The sequence below is a fragment of the Anser brachyrhynchus genome (assembly GCF_964034855.1).
Source record: "Anser brachyrhynchus genome assembly, chromosome: 12".
Lineage (NCBI taxonomy): Eukaryota > Metazoa > Chordata > Aves > Anseriformes > Anatidae > Anser > Anser brachyrhynchus.
The window spans coordinates 11,673,939-11,686,220 of NC_137707.1; the positions used below are offsets into that span (position 1 = coordinate 11,673,939).

Consider the following 12,282-nt stretch of genomic DNA (forward strand, 5'->3'; position numbering starts at 1 on the left):
AACGGCGCCGTGCGCCCGCGCCCCGCCGCCAGAGCCGCCCCCCGGGCAGCGCCCCCCGGCGGCGCGGAGGGCCCTGCGCCCGGCCCCGGCACCGCCTCGCCGCCTGCCCTCCTCCCTGCCGTGCCCTGCTGCCCCGGCTCCCGGGGATGCGCCCCGGCAAGGCTCAGCTGCTCGCTCCGGTACTTTTCGTACGGCCGGTGTTTGTACAAGCGGCGCTTGCAGAGGAGCCGGGATGAGCCTTAGGGCTGCGTTCCCGTGTGCAAGCGCACAACACATGATTTTCTTTTCCGTAGGTTGTGAAAAAGGGAAAAGTTTCGATCCACAGAGCTGAAGCGGATTCGCAACGTTGGGCTGTGAGGTTACAGCTGAGGAAACCTAGGGAAAATCTCACTGAACAGATAAACGCCGGGACCCAACCGTGCGCTGCAGTGAACAGCGCGCTTTCCAAGTCCCTCAGAACAGAATGCAAGCAAACCAAGTAAAACCTCATCATTTTATCCTTTGGCTCTGGATAGGCCAGGTAAGGCTCCCACAGGATCTTTGGAAAACAAGGTGGATGTGCTCAGCATGCTTGCTGTCCCAGGGCACGGCGCTGGAGAGAAAAGGCAAGCTGGACGCTCACTGCTCCTCCTAAACGCAGCCTAGCACAGGGCGAGGAATGGCAGCTGGCCTGGGGGAAGTCGGCCACTTCCAGAGCACGATTCACCCACCTCTTCCTACCAGGACTGCAGATGGGAGAGGAACATTGTTTTCCGAAAGCAGTGCATGGTGGAACAGAACACAGAAAACACGCAGAAGTGCATAAGCTTTCAGAGCATACCAGCCAGTCCTTTGGTAAACTATAACTTGTGACAGTACCTGCAAAGGCATCGAGGCGTACGTTTAAAAGAGCTCCTCAGTACTGGTGTGTGAATGCTTTTTTTCTCAGATCAAGAAGGCCAGAGCTGTACCGCTACACAGCTGAGACATTTGTCTGCCACAGTAAATTCTGCATGACACTGCATTAAAACCCAGGCGTAAGCACCCCTGCGACCCGGTGAAGCCTGGCTGCACCCCAGGCCTGGCTCTAGCAGCTGGGGTCTGGGCAGCAGGGCACAGCACTGCTCTCGCACTCCGTGGGAGGGGAGATGGCCCTGAGGTGTCCCTGCGAGCAAAAGCGGAGACACGGGGCTGGGGCACATGTGGAGCTACTCACTGCGCCCCTGGGAGTTAGAGCAGTGACTAATTATGGAAATCTGCATACACACTCCTATGTGCACATCAGCATGTACGAGCTGGCAAGCAAAGCAAATGTGTTGTAGCTACTGTAACCACACACCTGACTGAGGACAGGATCAGGACCACTCCCCCAGACGTCTGCATTGCTGCTATTCAGGCACATGTGCTCAAACATTGAGCTCGCTAAAGCTTTTCCAAGTTTTCTCTGAAATGCTATTGAACTATTTTTATTGCTATTTTCAAATCTGGCTAGAAAGGTTCACCTGTTTCCCAGAGCAAAGTCAGGGAAAACATACTTTTGGCCACTAAAAGCCAGAACAGATCTTGTCCTGAAGGCACTTCAGAGCTCTGGATCCTGGAATTTGGCAAGGGACAGTTTTTGTGGCAGAGATGGGTGGGCTGTCTTCTGCTGACCTCTGAAAAGCTTTCCAGAGCTCGGCACAGTGATAAACATCTTGAAATCTGCATGCCCTCTTCCTGCAGCTGGAAAGCCTCCAGCACAATGCTGCTGAACCATCCGGAGCCACCAGTCCTGCCTGCAGCTCCCCATCCATCACAGCTGCTCCCAGGACTGCTCAGCTGCCTCTCCCCATCCCACCAAACAGTGAGGCAGTGACTGTCTCAGGTTAGAGTGTCAGAAAGGTTCTTGCAGGAACCCCAAGCCCACAAATCCTGAGTAAATGGTGCTACGTATACACAAACTAGCTGGACAGAGGGTCTGCTGCAAGCGTGGCACACTCTAACCTTGCTGCAGACTCACACAGCACCAAGTGCAGAGCAGGTTTCATCTGCTTGGATTACATGTTTGTAAAACCTTAACTCTGCAAGATGAATTGGAAACAAGAGAAGCCCATGGCCTACAGCTAGCTAGCAGAGAAAACGGTGGCAAATAAAAACAATAAACAGACATTCAAAGTTTTGCGTAATTTGGTGTGTCAGTGAAACACAGCTTTTAATTTGTGACTCCATTTTTAATGGGATCCCCATCACACCCTGTGGGCAAAGATGGGCTCCAGGCTGTGCCACAGCCGTTCTCTCCCCTCTCCTCTGTGTGTGCACACTTCAAGAAGCTTCATTGTGCTCTAGCAATGAGTGCCTGCCAGTGACAAAGATCCTCCTGGGAGAGGTGCTTCTCCTGGTGCTGGCACGAGGATGAGGAGCAGGGCTCTTCCCATGGACCAGCTGTGGTTATGACTCAGGTGTGTTTTGAAGATGAGCTTTGACACGTTCTGGCCATCACATGGATGTGAGGCCTCCTCACCGGGTTCTCCTGCACACGCAGCAATGGGGAGTGCACCATTCCAAACCAGCTTTGTCATGGAGCCACAAAAAGGACCGGCATCACCATGGCATGGGTTTATATTGTTCCATACTCAGGTTGACTTGCATCTTTCATCCCAGAAGAGCCACAGAGAGGCATCACCACCCCTATCAGCAACTGTCGGGGAGGGAGGCACAGTTATACTGGCCTGCCCGCAACCTAGTCAGGGCACAGCGTGAGCTGCAGCATGGCTGCAGCAACAGGGCCTCTCAGAAACGATGCCCAGCACCTGGCAGAGCTCCTGGACCTGGCCATGCCAGCTCCCCAGTGGGAGACCCCCAGGCCACAACCGAGCTGTGCCAGGGGCCAAACCGCGCCTGGCCCGGTGGCGGAGCTGGCAGCGGCCAAGGTGCAGGGCTCAAGCCAGGGAGCAGGGCCTCCGTGCGTGTGCCGGGGCCTCCCTGTGCCCGTGAGTCCTGCCCCCCACCCCACCCGTGCCCGTTCCACCGTTGCCACAACACAGCCATGGCGGAGCAGGTGCTGGCGGTGCTGCCCCTGCCGCAGCTGCGGGCACGCCTGCAGGAGGAGCGGTACCGGCAGCCGCGGGGGGGGACAGCAGCGTGGGGTGGGGGTCCCGGGCTGGGTGCAGCAGCCCGAGGATGTAGGGGTGGTGGGGCCTGGGCTGTAACCGGGGTTGGGCAGGGACTGAGGCTCGGGAGAGGGACAGGGATGGGGCCACCCCCAGCCACCCAGTGTCCCTTCCTAAAGGGCTCCTGTCCCAGGCTCCATTGGTCTCTGGGGTCTGGGTTTTTGAGCAGGGGCAGGTCTGGGGGGCTTTTCTGCATCCTGGTTCAGGGAGGGGAGACCTTCAGCCCTCATTTGGGGGTGTTTGTTTTGCCTTGAGTTAGCTTCTTTCGGCTCTGCCTTTGCACACTGGCCACACGCAGTGACACTGTACTTGACCCGGTGCACGACCCTGAGAGCTGGGTCTCATCCAGACCCCATCATTTTGCAGTCATGCCATCGCTTTGCTGAGAGCTGAGGTGGAGATGTTTGAGAATCAGTACCGTAAGATGGAGCCGAGCAGCCCAGTTCTCCAGCGGCAGCCGGTGGCCCACGACTCCCCGCCAGAGCCGGTGCACGTACTGGTATGGAGCAGGGTAGCCACCGTGTGGGCTGCACAAGTGACTTAACCCCAACACCTGCCCGAAAACGAGTGCTAGCTGGGCCTTTAGGTGTAAGCTTTGGGCTTCCTTGCTGTTCTGCACTCAGCGTAGAGGCCAGGCTGCCTTCCGATTTCTCCTCTCCCAGCTGGTGCTGTCTCTGGTGTATGACAGCACTGTGATCGCCTGAACAGCAGGTGCCAGGTAGATCTGGAAGCACTTCACACACTAAAGAGTTAACCCCCCCCCAGAGTAATCTGAAGGAGAAACTAAACATACAGTGGGGCTGATGCCAGGAAAGCAGGGGACTTTCCCCAGGCCCTGTCAGGTGCTCTCTAACAGGTTTCTCCTCCTCTTCCCCTCCTGCAGGAGCCCCTGTAGGCTTAGGCCTGCGTGCACCCACACCCAGGTTCCTCTTCCGAGCGCATGTTGCTCTGTTCCTTCTCACTGTAGCCATGATCAGGCTTTTGGGGCAGATTTTCGCCTCCTGGCCTGAACATCTCCTTCCACCAGTGATGCAGTGAGCAGAAGCTCTGCTGTGGAGCTCCTTTCAGCTAGCCTCTTGCAAGGGGCTTCGGCAATGCCTGAGCCTGAAGGAGCCACTTTGGGGGTTTTCTTTTTGAAACTTTGCCTTTGGCCAGAAGGGCCCTTGCCCTGTGCAGAGCAGTGCTGGCATCCCAGTATCTCTGCAGAACCGGTGATCACACCCAAGCAGTGTCGCTTCTCCAAAGACTAAGCTTTAGCCCACCCATGCTGCGAGACCCTCCACTCCTCGGGAAGAGGCAGAAGACCCTATCTGTCCTACACAACAAGTCTAGATAATGTCCATGCCCATTAACATCTCCACTATTGAGAGGTGTTGTAATGAAGGTGTTGATGAAGGCATCACATTGCCTTTAACCTCCAGCCCTGCACTTGCCCGTTGAAGTGAAATGAAAGTGCTTATGTAGGAAGGTTTTGTGGGTGGATGAGAGGACAAATGAGGCCAGCTAGGTGTGGCCCCAAGTTACCCCTGTTCTGGATACACCTCTGTGTCCTTACTGTAAGCTGGAATCCCTCTAACCTGACTGTTGAGATTATTTTCTCTTTGAATACATGACAATGCAGCAGCAGTTGGCCTGTGTTGGCTACCTGATGGCATCTGTGCTATTCCTTGATTGTTGCAGACACGTGGCAGGTCCAAATCCAAGATGCGTCGTTCAACAGGCTATTTCGTAGGGCTGACAGTGGAGCAGAAATGTGAGCTGGCTGAGCGGGAGCTGGTGGACATGAAGGGTGAAATTCAGAGGATGGAGGAGGACACAGAGAAGACCTTGCAGGACCTCGAGGTATAGCTCTCCAGAAACCTTAGAACCACCGATGTGTCCTGCAGTCTTGTAACCTTTCCCACCTCTTTCAACATGCCATCCCCAGGCCAGTGGGACAGACTTGCTTGGTGTGGGCTGTTCATAGCAGAGCATTGTTGTTCGTGGTCCTGAGCTGAGAGTGGGAGCCAGAACTGCCCCCTAACTTCACAGTTTCTTGAAGGCAAGTGCACCAACAGAGACCAGATGCGCCTGTCTCTGAAGCTGCATATTATGGCAAGAACTAACAGTTACACAAGATAGCAGAAGATTTTTAGATAGAGCTCAGGTCTGCTATGTGAGATGAAGAAATAGATGCTTGAAAGAAAAAGCTCCTTTTTGTCAGCTTTTTGAATGTGTGTCCCTTGTGCCAGACACATTTTTCAATATAGAAATTCCCAAGCTTTTTCTTGAAAGCAAAAGCTCCTTTCTGTCAGTTTCTTGGATGTATGTCCTTCATGCCAAACATTTTTCAATATAGAAACTCTCAAGAGCTTCCTGCTTTGACTGGGCTCAGTGCAGACCTCTCCAGTGTCTGCCTTTCCAGTCTCTCTAGGATTTCTTCTGCATATGCTCCAAATCTACCAGGCTGCATTCCTGCTGCAGGCTCCTTGCTGCTGCATCACGATCAGCCCTATGCCGTCTGCCAAGACCTCCTCCTAGGCAGGGTGCTCAGGAGCTCTCAGGGAAGGAGAAACCTTTCCCTTCAGTTCATGCCGCTGATGCAGCAGCTGGGACAGAGGCAGCAGGCAGCCCATGTCCCTCTGGTGTGGCCACAGGTCATACATTGTAAACAAAAGACAGTCCCAGGATTGGCTTAGTAAGGCTGGTGATGGTTCTAAGTCAGGATGGAATGACAGACGCTGAAAGTCAGGCATGGGAGAGATTTATTCTGATGTTCGTTTTTGAATAAGTGAAGTAGCAGTGCTCTGTAAGACTGTGTCATGTGCCCTGTGCTGCACAGGGTGAACCTCAGTGCACCCACAGGAGAAATGCTCCTAACTCCATCAGAGTATGTCTGGTCATTTCCAGTGTCCCCTATTCCCTAAGCTGTTTGAATTAGGGAAGTTAGCACCTCTTGACTCTTACGTGACTTCATTTCTACAGGCAGTCATACAAGAAACAGATATTTGGTGGACTGATGTTAAGAAAGCAATCAGTGACTTTGAGAAAGACATCGTCAGTACCATCTCCAACAAGAAAGGGAGCATTGTAGCTTCCGAGAAGCTGCTGAGGTACCTAGAGGAGAAGAACCACCAAAGGGTCAGTGCAGCAGGGCAAAAGTTGAGCCTGGTCTGTCATCTGAAATGTATGGTAAAAAATTTGGGTTAAAACCTATTTCCCATACTCCCATATGGTCTGCCTCACATTTTCAGACTATCTTAGCAACTACCCCAGCTGCTCATCAGCTTGGTGAGCACAACTATGAGTACAAGTGACACAAGGCCCAGCCCTCCAGCTCAGTAGAGCCCAGGGAAGTGCAAAGCCAACGTCCCACATGTGGGGCAGGAGGATGCTGAACAGCGTTTCTCATGGGAGGGGAAGTGCTCGTTTTTTAGGAGCAGTACAGGTGAGATGAATCATAGATTCATAGAATTATTAAGGTTGGAAAAGACCTTTAAGATCATCTGGTCCAACCATCACTGTACTACCAATGTCACCCAGTGAAGGGAAAATGCACAGGAAAGCATGAGGTCCTGGTGCTCTTCCTCCTCCCAGACTGCTGTCCCACTATAACCTGCTTTCTTTCTTTAGGATCTGATGAAAGAGAAGTTGTGCTTAGAAAACAGTTTTCTCAAGGGTTACAAGAAGAAGCTGCAGCAGCAGCTCAGGCAGGTACATGCAGCAGTCTAGGAGAAACAGGGGTGAGATGGCCTGTGAAGAACACAGCTGTCTTTAGGACAGTTTTTCCCACCAAACAAAGCCCTCTTTATTTGGGGCTGAGCTGTGGTCGGCAACCTGTAGCTCTGCTTCTCTGGGGTTTGCAGAAGGAGCAGATGGGAGAGACGCTCCGTGAGGTCCGCTCACAGCAGCTGCAGGTTACAAAGGAGCAGTACGAAGAGAAGATTGATGAGAAGAACAAGGAGCTGCAGCAGCTAAAACTGACTTTAGGGAAGACCGTCCGGATCCTCAACTTCCGTAAAGTGAGTGGAACTCCCAGTGCCTCTGCTTTCCCTTTCCCGAGGGTCACACGTGAGCTGATTAGCAGCTCTTATATCCTTCCCTTTCACAGTCAGAGGATGCCAGGCACCTCCCAGTCTTTCCACTGATGTGGTAGCTCAGTGTGTGTGCGGGGGGGGGGGGTTGCCTGACATGCCAGGAGCCCCACTGAGCTCCCTCTGTGCAGTGATGTCCTCATTCATGTTTGGCTGCAGCCTGATGGTGAGGTTTGTGCTTTGCAGACAGGTTATTTTATACCCTGATGAAAATTCCCACAGGAAAGAGCTTTGGTGCTGACGCATAGAAAAATACATTTCTTACATAACGTGACATTTGAAAAGATGTCATGAGCTGCAGCCCCTGATCTTATCAGTGAAAAGTGCTTTCAGCTGGGGCGGATTTGTGTCTCTCAGATGAGCCCTTCTGTCTGGGTCCATCCTAAACCCAGGCTTCAGTGCCACAGTGTAATAACACAGGCTGTGACAGCCAGGTACCTCGAAGCAGTAGCTGTGGCCGCTGACTGGACCCCCCCCACCCAAGTCACGCCCCATGGAGCATAACAGCTTTCACCACCCTGCTGACCATGCCCCAGCAGACGCAGGCTCCTGCCCTTCCTGGCAAGCGGCTCTGTTTTGCCACTGACAACTGGAGATCTGGGGCTGTCAACACAGGGCTGTGGCCCACAGCCGCCATCACTCCTGGCTAACGCAGTGCCAGTGCTTGGCAGACAGCACAGGGCCGTGTTTGGAGCACAGCTCCTGCACCACCAGCGGAGACAAAGCCCAAGGAGAGGGCCCACATAAGCAGTAGAGATGTCTTTGCATGTACCAGAGAGCTGCTGTTGCATCTACTAACAGTGTCCTTCTCTCTTGTTCCAGAAAAAGCTTCAGAACACCATGGAAACATCGACATCTCTAATGAAAGACATCTCCCAGAAGACGGAGCTGCTGGAGAAGATTGAAAGAGAAACTACTCTGGTGGAGAAGGTTAGAGAGTGATTTGGGAATCCCTGAGACTTAACTTAAGAGGACTCTCTGTAGGTATTTGTTATGGTACATTAGACACTGATGCCCATTTGAGGTCCAGCAATAACCTGGATATGTGCATGCCGTGGTGGGACTGAGAATAAGTCCTGGAGCTCCTGCCGATGCCATTAATACTGGTCAGCTTTGCCCTTTGTGCATTTTGCCCCTCCAGGGACCAGCCACTGCCTTCTTGAAGTTCTCTTTCCTTGAGCTTTTCATCAACAGTGTCCTCTCCAGTGAGAGGTGGCAGTGCTGTTACCCAGCTGGGCCAGCACAGCTTTGGGCAGCAGGCTCAAGGCGCTCTCGAGCAGCCCATCTGTGGGATGGAGGCACAGGTGGATGCACCATATTATGCCCTCAAATGTGCAGCTGCTCTCGGGGCTTCAGTTTGTCCTGCCTGCCTGCTTCCCTGGAGGGCTGGCCACCAGCTGGCAGGGGGACATTTTCCTGGGATGTCCTTGCCCTCTGTCCCTTTCCCTCCCGCAGCAACGAGCCAAAGCGGAGAGTCTGGACCGGTGGCTGCAGAAACAGCTGTCGGACTACAGCGCCCCTCCCGTGATGAGTTATGTGCAGACGGCAATGGCTGTCACTGACCTGGAAAAGAGTATCAAGGCTTGGCAGAGGAGGGCAGCAATTGCTGAGGTGAGTGAGGCAGAGCCGGGTACACGTGGGCCGGGCACCGGCTCCCGGTGTCGCCGCTGAGGGCAGGGCCGGAGGCTCTTTCTGGTGGCTGCTCCCTACCCCCAGGATGGAGGCTGAATTTTAAATGAGCTCAGAGGGGGAGCCGATGCAAGGGTGTAGTGTGTAACTGGACAGGCTGCACCACCAGGCTGCTCTGATACTGAAACCTGAAGGGTGTGCAAGGAGAAGGGGACGTGTGGTGGCCCAGTATGTCTGTCTCTGCACAGGCCTTCCCCAACACCCCAGACAGCTGGTGGCTCTCCGGTGCTTGTGGTCCTCTTTGATGATCTCAAACATTTATTCCTCATCTGTATCTTGACTCTTCCCTGGAAAGGAAAGGCTGTGCCTGGCCAAGAGCCAAGCATGAGTTCATGGCAAAGTTGCAAGAACAGTATCTTTGTCTCTGCCCCTGGCCCAAGTCCTGCAGCCTGGGAGGAGGTGAGGAGATAAGGCAGGAGCGTTGCCAAAGCCCAGAGATAGCAGGACACATCCCTGTCCCTACCCGGGCGGGATGTCAATGTGCACAGTGGGCGAGGAGAGACGCTGCTGGGGCAAAGCCAGCTCCTAGGACAGGTCATGAGGTCCTGCCCATCAGCACCCTGCTCACCCCTGAGCAGGGGCTGGGAGTAGGATGGTGCTGGGCTGTGTCTGCCCAGCACTTTGTTCCCCAGTACCTTGGGCTGGGACTGGCTGTGCTTTTGTGGTCCAGCCTTTCTCAGAGGTCAGAACGGTGTTTGGGCTTGAACCTCCAGAGCCAGCATGGCAGGTTGAGAAGTGTGGAACTGACTGCAGCTGCTGCAGAGCTTGTGGGCAGCTCAGCCACAGACCTGGGCTCTGGCTTGGACGCACTCCATGTGCAGTGCCCGGAGCCTTGCCAGCCTTGGAACTACAGAGATGTCAGGGCTCAAGGGACAAGAGATGGTTGCTGTAGTTGTCCCTGAGATAAGAGGAGTGACACCAAGGATCTTGTTTTTCCTGCCAGCCCCTCTGTGGCAGGACAGGTCAAACAGCCCTGCTGCTGTGCAGAGGGCTGTAGGTCTCCACGCAGTGCTTTTGTGTGATGTCTCCAGGCTTCCTGTAGCATTCGGAGGAAAACCAAAGCTGGTTTAGACCAGCAGGAGCTCTTCTCAGTGTGCTGCAGCGAGCACTGAGCTCAGGTGGGAGTGGGGCAAGTGAACGGGCATGCAGTACCGCAGCTTAGAGCCTAGCAGCTTCCTCCACAACCTAGCAGCTTCCTCCACAACGTACCACTGCTGTCTGAACATACTAAGGCCTTCTCCTTTCTTCTTTTGCAGATGACCTTGCAGAGCTACCGCAGAGCATGGAACCAGGTCAAGATGTCTGGTAACCAGCAGCTAGCAGAGGGAGCCGCCCCATTCTTCTGAGTGGATTAACCCAGCTTCCTAGTAATGATAATTTTGACATTGCTGTTAATAAAGCCTTTCACTTATCTTTTAAGGTCAGACAACTTCCATGAGTAAATTCCCATTTCAGGGCCACAGGCAGATAAGATTTGTGATGTAATTCTTAGCTCCTCTCATCTCCCCTCCACTTAACTTCCTGGTCAATAAGATACTAGTCCTAAGGGATCTACAGGAGCCCATGGTTGGATTGAAACCCACCACAACAATCAGCAAAACAATCCTACTGTTAATCTCTCCATAGTCCATTGTGAGGTGTGCCCAAGTTTAGCCATTCCAAAGGCAAAAACCAAAAACTTATGTGTGTAAAGAGCTTGAAAACATTGCACCACCTTCTTCCCTACTGCCCTCCTGCAAGTCTGTCCCCTCTATTTAATACATTCATATATGAACAGAGGCTAGAATCTGTAAGTGGAATTTTTACTCCCAAATGAAGGATTCATGTATTCATTGATAAAGGTTCTGAAAGTTGCTCTACTTCAAGAAAAACACCAGCAGTCTCCTCCTGACAAGGAGTAATGCAACAGTGCTTCTGCATATCAGCTTGAACCAGTGGAGTGCTGGTCTACTGGGATGGAGGACAAAGGTTCAGAGAGATTCTGTATCTACACTTCTTTCTTTTTTTAAAAAACACCCCTGTATTCATGAAATAAAATGTTCAGGAGGGTAGTGTTTTGTTTTGAGCTGTCAAAGGCAGGGAGAGGGATGGGAGGAGGATGGAAGATTGCCATGGAAAAGTTCAGAGTAAGTGACACTGGGCTCAGGCCTGAACTTGAAGTTTGTGTGCTTAGAACTCAGTGGAAAGGAATATGCTGAAAAGGCCCTAGTGCTGTTGGATTTTAGCCCGTACCTTTTGCCTCTAAAAAAGGCAAAGTTAAAAAGGGAGAAGAATATAAATCTCATTGTCTAGCCTCTTTCCAGGGAGTCCTGCTGTGGGTCCAGACCTTCTTCAGAAAAAAGGAAATCAAGTCAAGCAACCAAGTGAAGATATCTCAAGTCTCTGGCACAGACAACCAGCAGACCTAACTTCCTGCAGTGGTTTTCTTGGCTTGAGGAAAGACAATTTGTTTGATGGACATTATTTGAAGAGTATTTGTTTGGGTTGAAGTGTTAGCCAGGAGTTGGACTTGATGATCCTTGTGGGTCCCTTCCAGCTCAGGTTATTCTATGATTATATGATTCTAAGCACTAGGCTTGTCTGATGCTGAAAGGCAGGCTGTGGAAGCTGCAGAGGAGCCAACCCTATGGGGAAATTTGTTGTCAAATGTGTAAACGTAGCATCCTGCAAGCTGCAGGGAGATGAAGCCACTCATGCATGAAATGATGAAGAAACCCGTGGCGCTGTTGTGAGGGCATCTCTTTGGTCAGTCCCAGCATGTGGCAGCTTCCACCAGGCTCTGTGGCCTGGCCCTTCTGCAGGCCCTGCTAGGTCAGCCAGCTGTGCTCTGTTTGCCCCCCCATCACTACAAGCAGTTATTCTCTGGTGACCAAATCTGTCACCAGAGCTGCCTTTTCCCTCTGGACAAGCACTGGTGATCCCTTAATGCAAGAGGAACCAGAGGGGATTCCCTGGGAGATTCCAGGGTTTAATAGCTCAGATTGTGCACCTACAGGAGAGCTGAGCACTGTGATCATATAGGGCAGGTCATTTTGACATGGCATGCATGAACCAAGCGGTTTTCTGATCACAAAAGAATACCTCAGTTACCTAAAGCAACAAAACAGTGAGAAGGATATAACAAACAATCCCTTTCCCAAGTACCTGAGGCCAGTGTACGTATCCCTTGGAGATGGGAAGCATGTCCCCACTGCAGGAGTCATAAATCGGAAATGGCCCATCCCCAAAGGAGTTCAGGGCTAGCTTTTCTTACTGGGGTTGAAACCATCTTCCTGAAATACCCTCACTGTTCACCTGGAGGTCTCTTCCCAGTCTTTGGGTGAAGGCTGCAGATGAGCTCATGCCCTGGTGAGTGTGGGGAACACGTCCACTCCTGGTGGCCACTCTTGGTG

General features: G+C 52.6%; 1 protein-coding gene across 3 annotated transcripts; it reads left to right on the plus strand.

Moving 5' to 3' along the window:
• Positions 1-2,458: 2,458 nt before the first annotated feature.
• CFAP263 (cilia and flagella associated protein 263) lies at positions 2,459-11,180 on the plus strand (the record flags this gene model as incomplete). Of its 3 annotated transcripts, XM_080553154.1 has the most annotated exons (9): positions 2,459-3,069; positions 3,495-3,627; positions 4,809-4,970; positions 6,093-6,248; positions 6,741-6,821; positions 6,974-7,129; positions 8,024-8,131; positions 8,657-8,812; positions 10,147-11,180. In XM_080553154.1, the coding sequence occupies 9 exons, from the start codon at positions 2,459-2,461 to the stop codon at positions 10,234-10,236; spliced, it is 1,653 nt and encodes a 550-aa protein (XP_080409280.1). In that variant the 3' UTR covers positions 10,237-11,180. The 3 variants fall into 3 exon arrangements, with proteins under 3 accessions (XP_080409280.1, XP_080409281.1, XP_080409282.1); XM_080553155.1 differs by lacking the exon at positions 6,093-6,248; XM_080553156.1 differs by lacking the exons at positions 6,093-6,248; positions 6,741-6,821.
• Between the last annotated feature and the right edge of the window lie 1,102 nt (positions 11,181-12,282).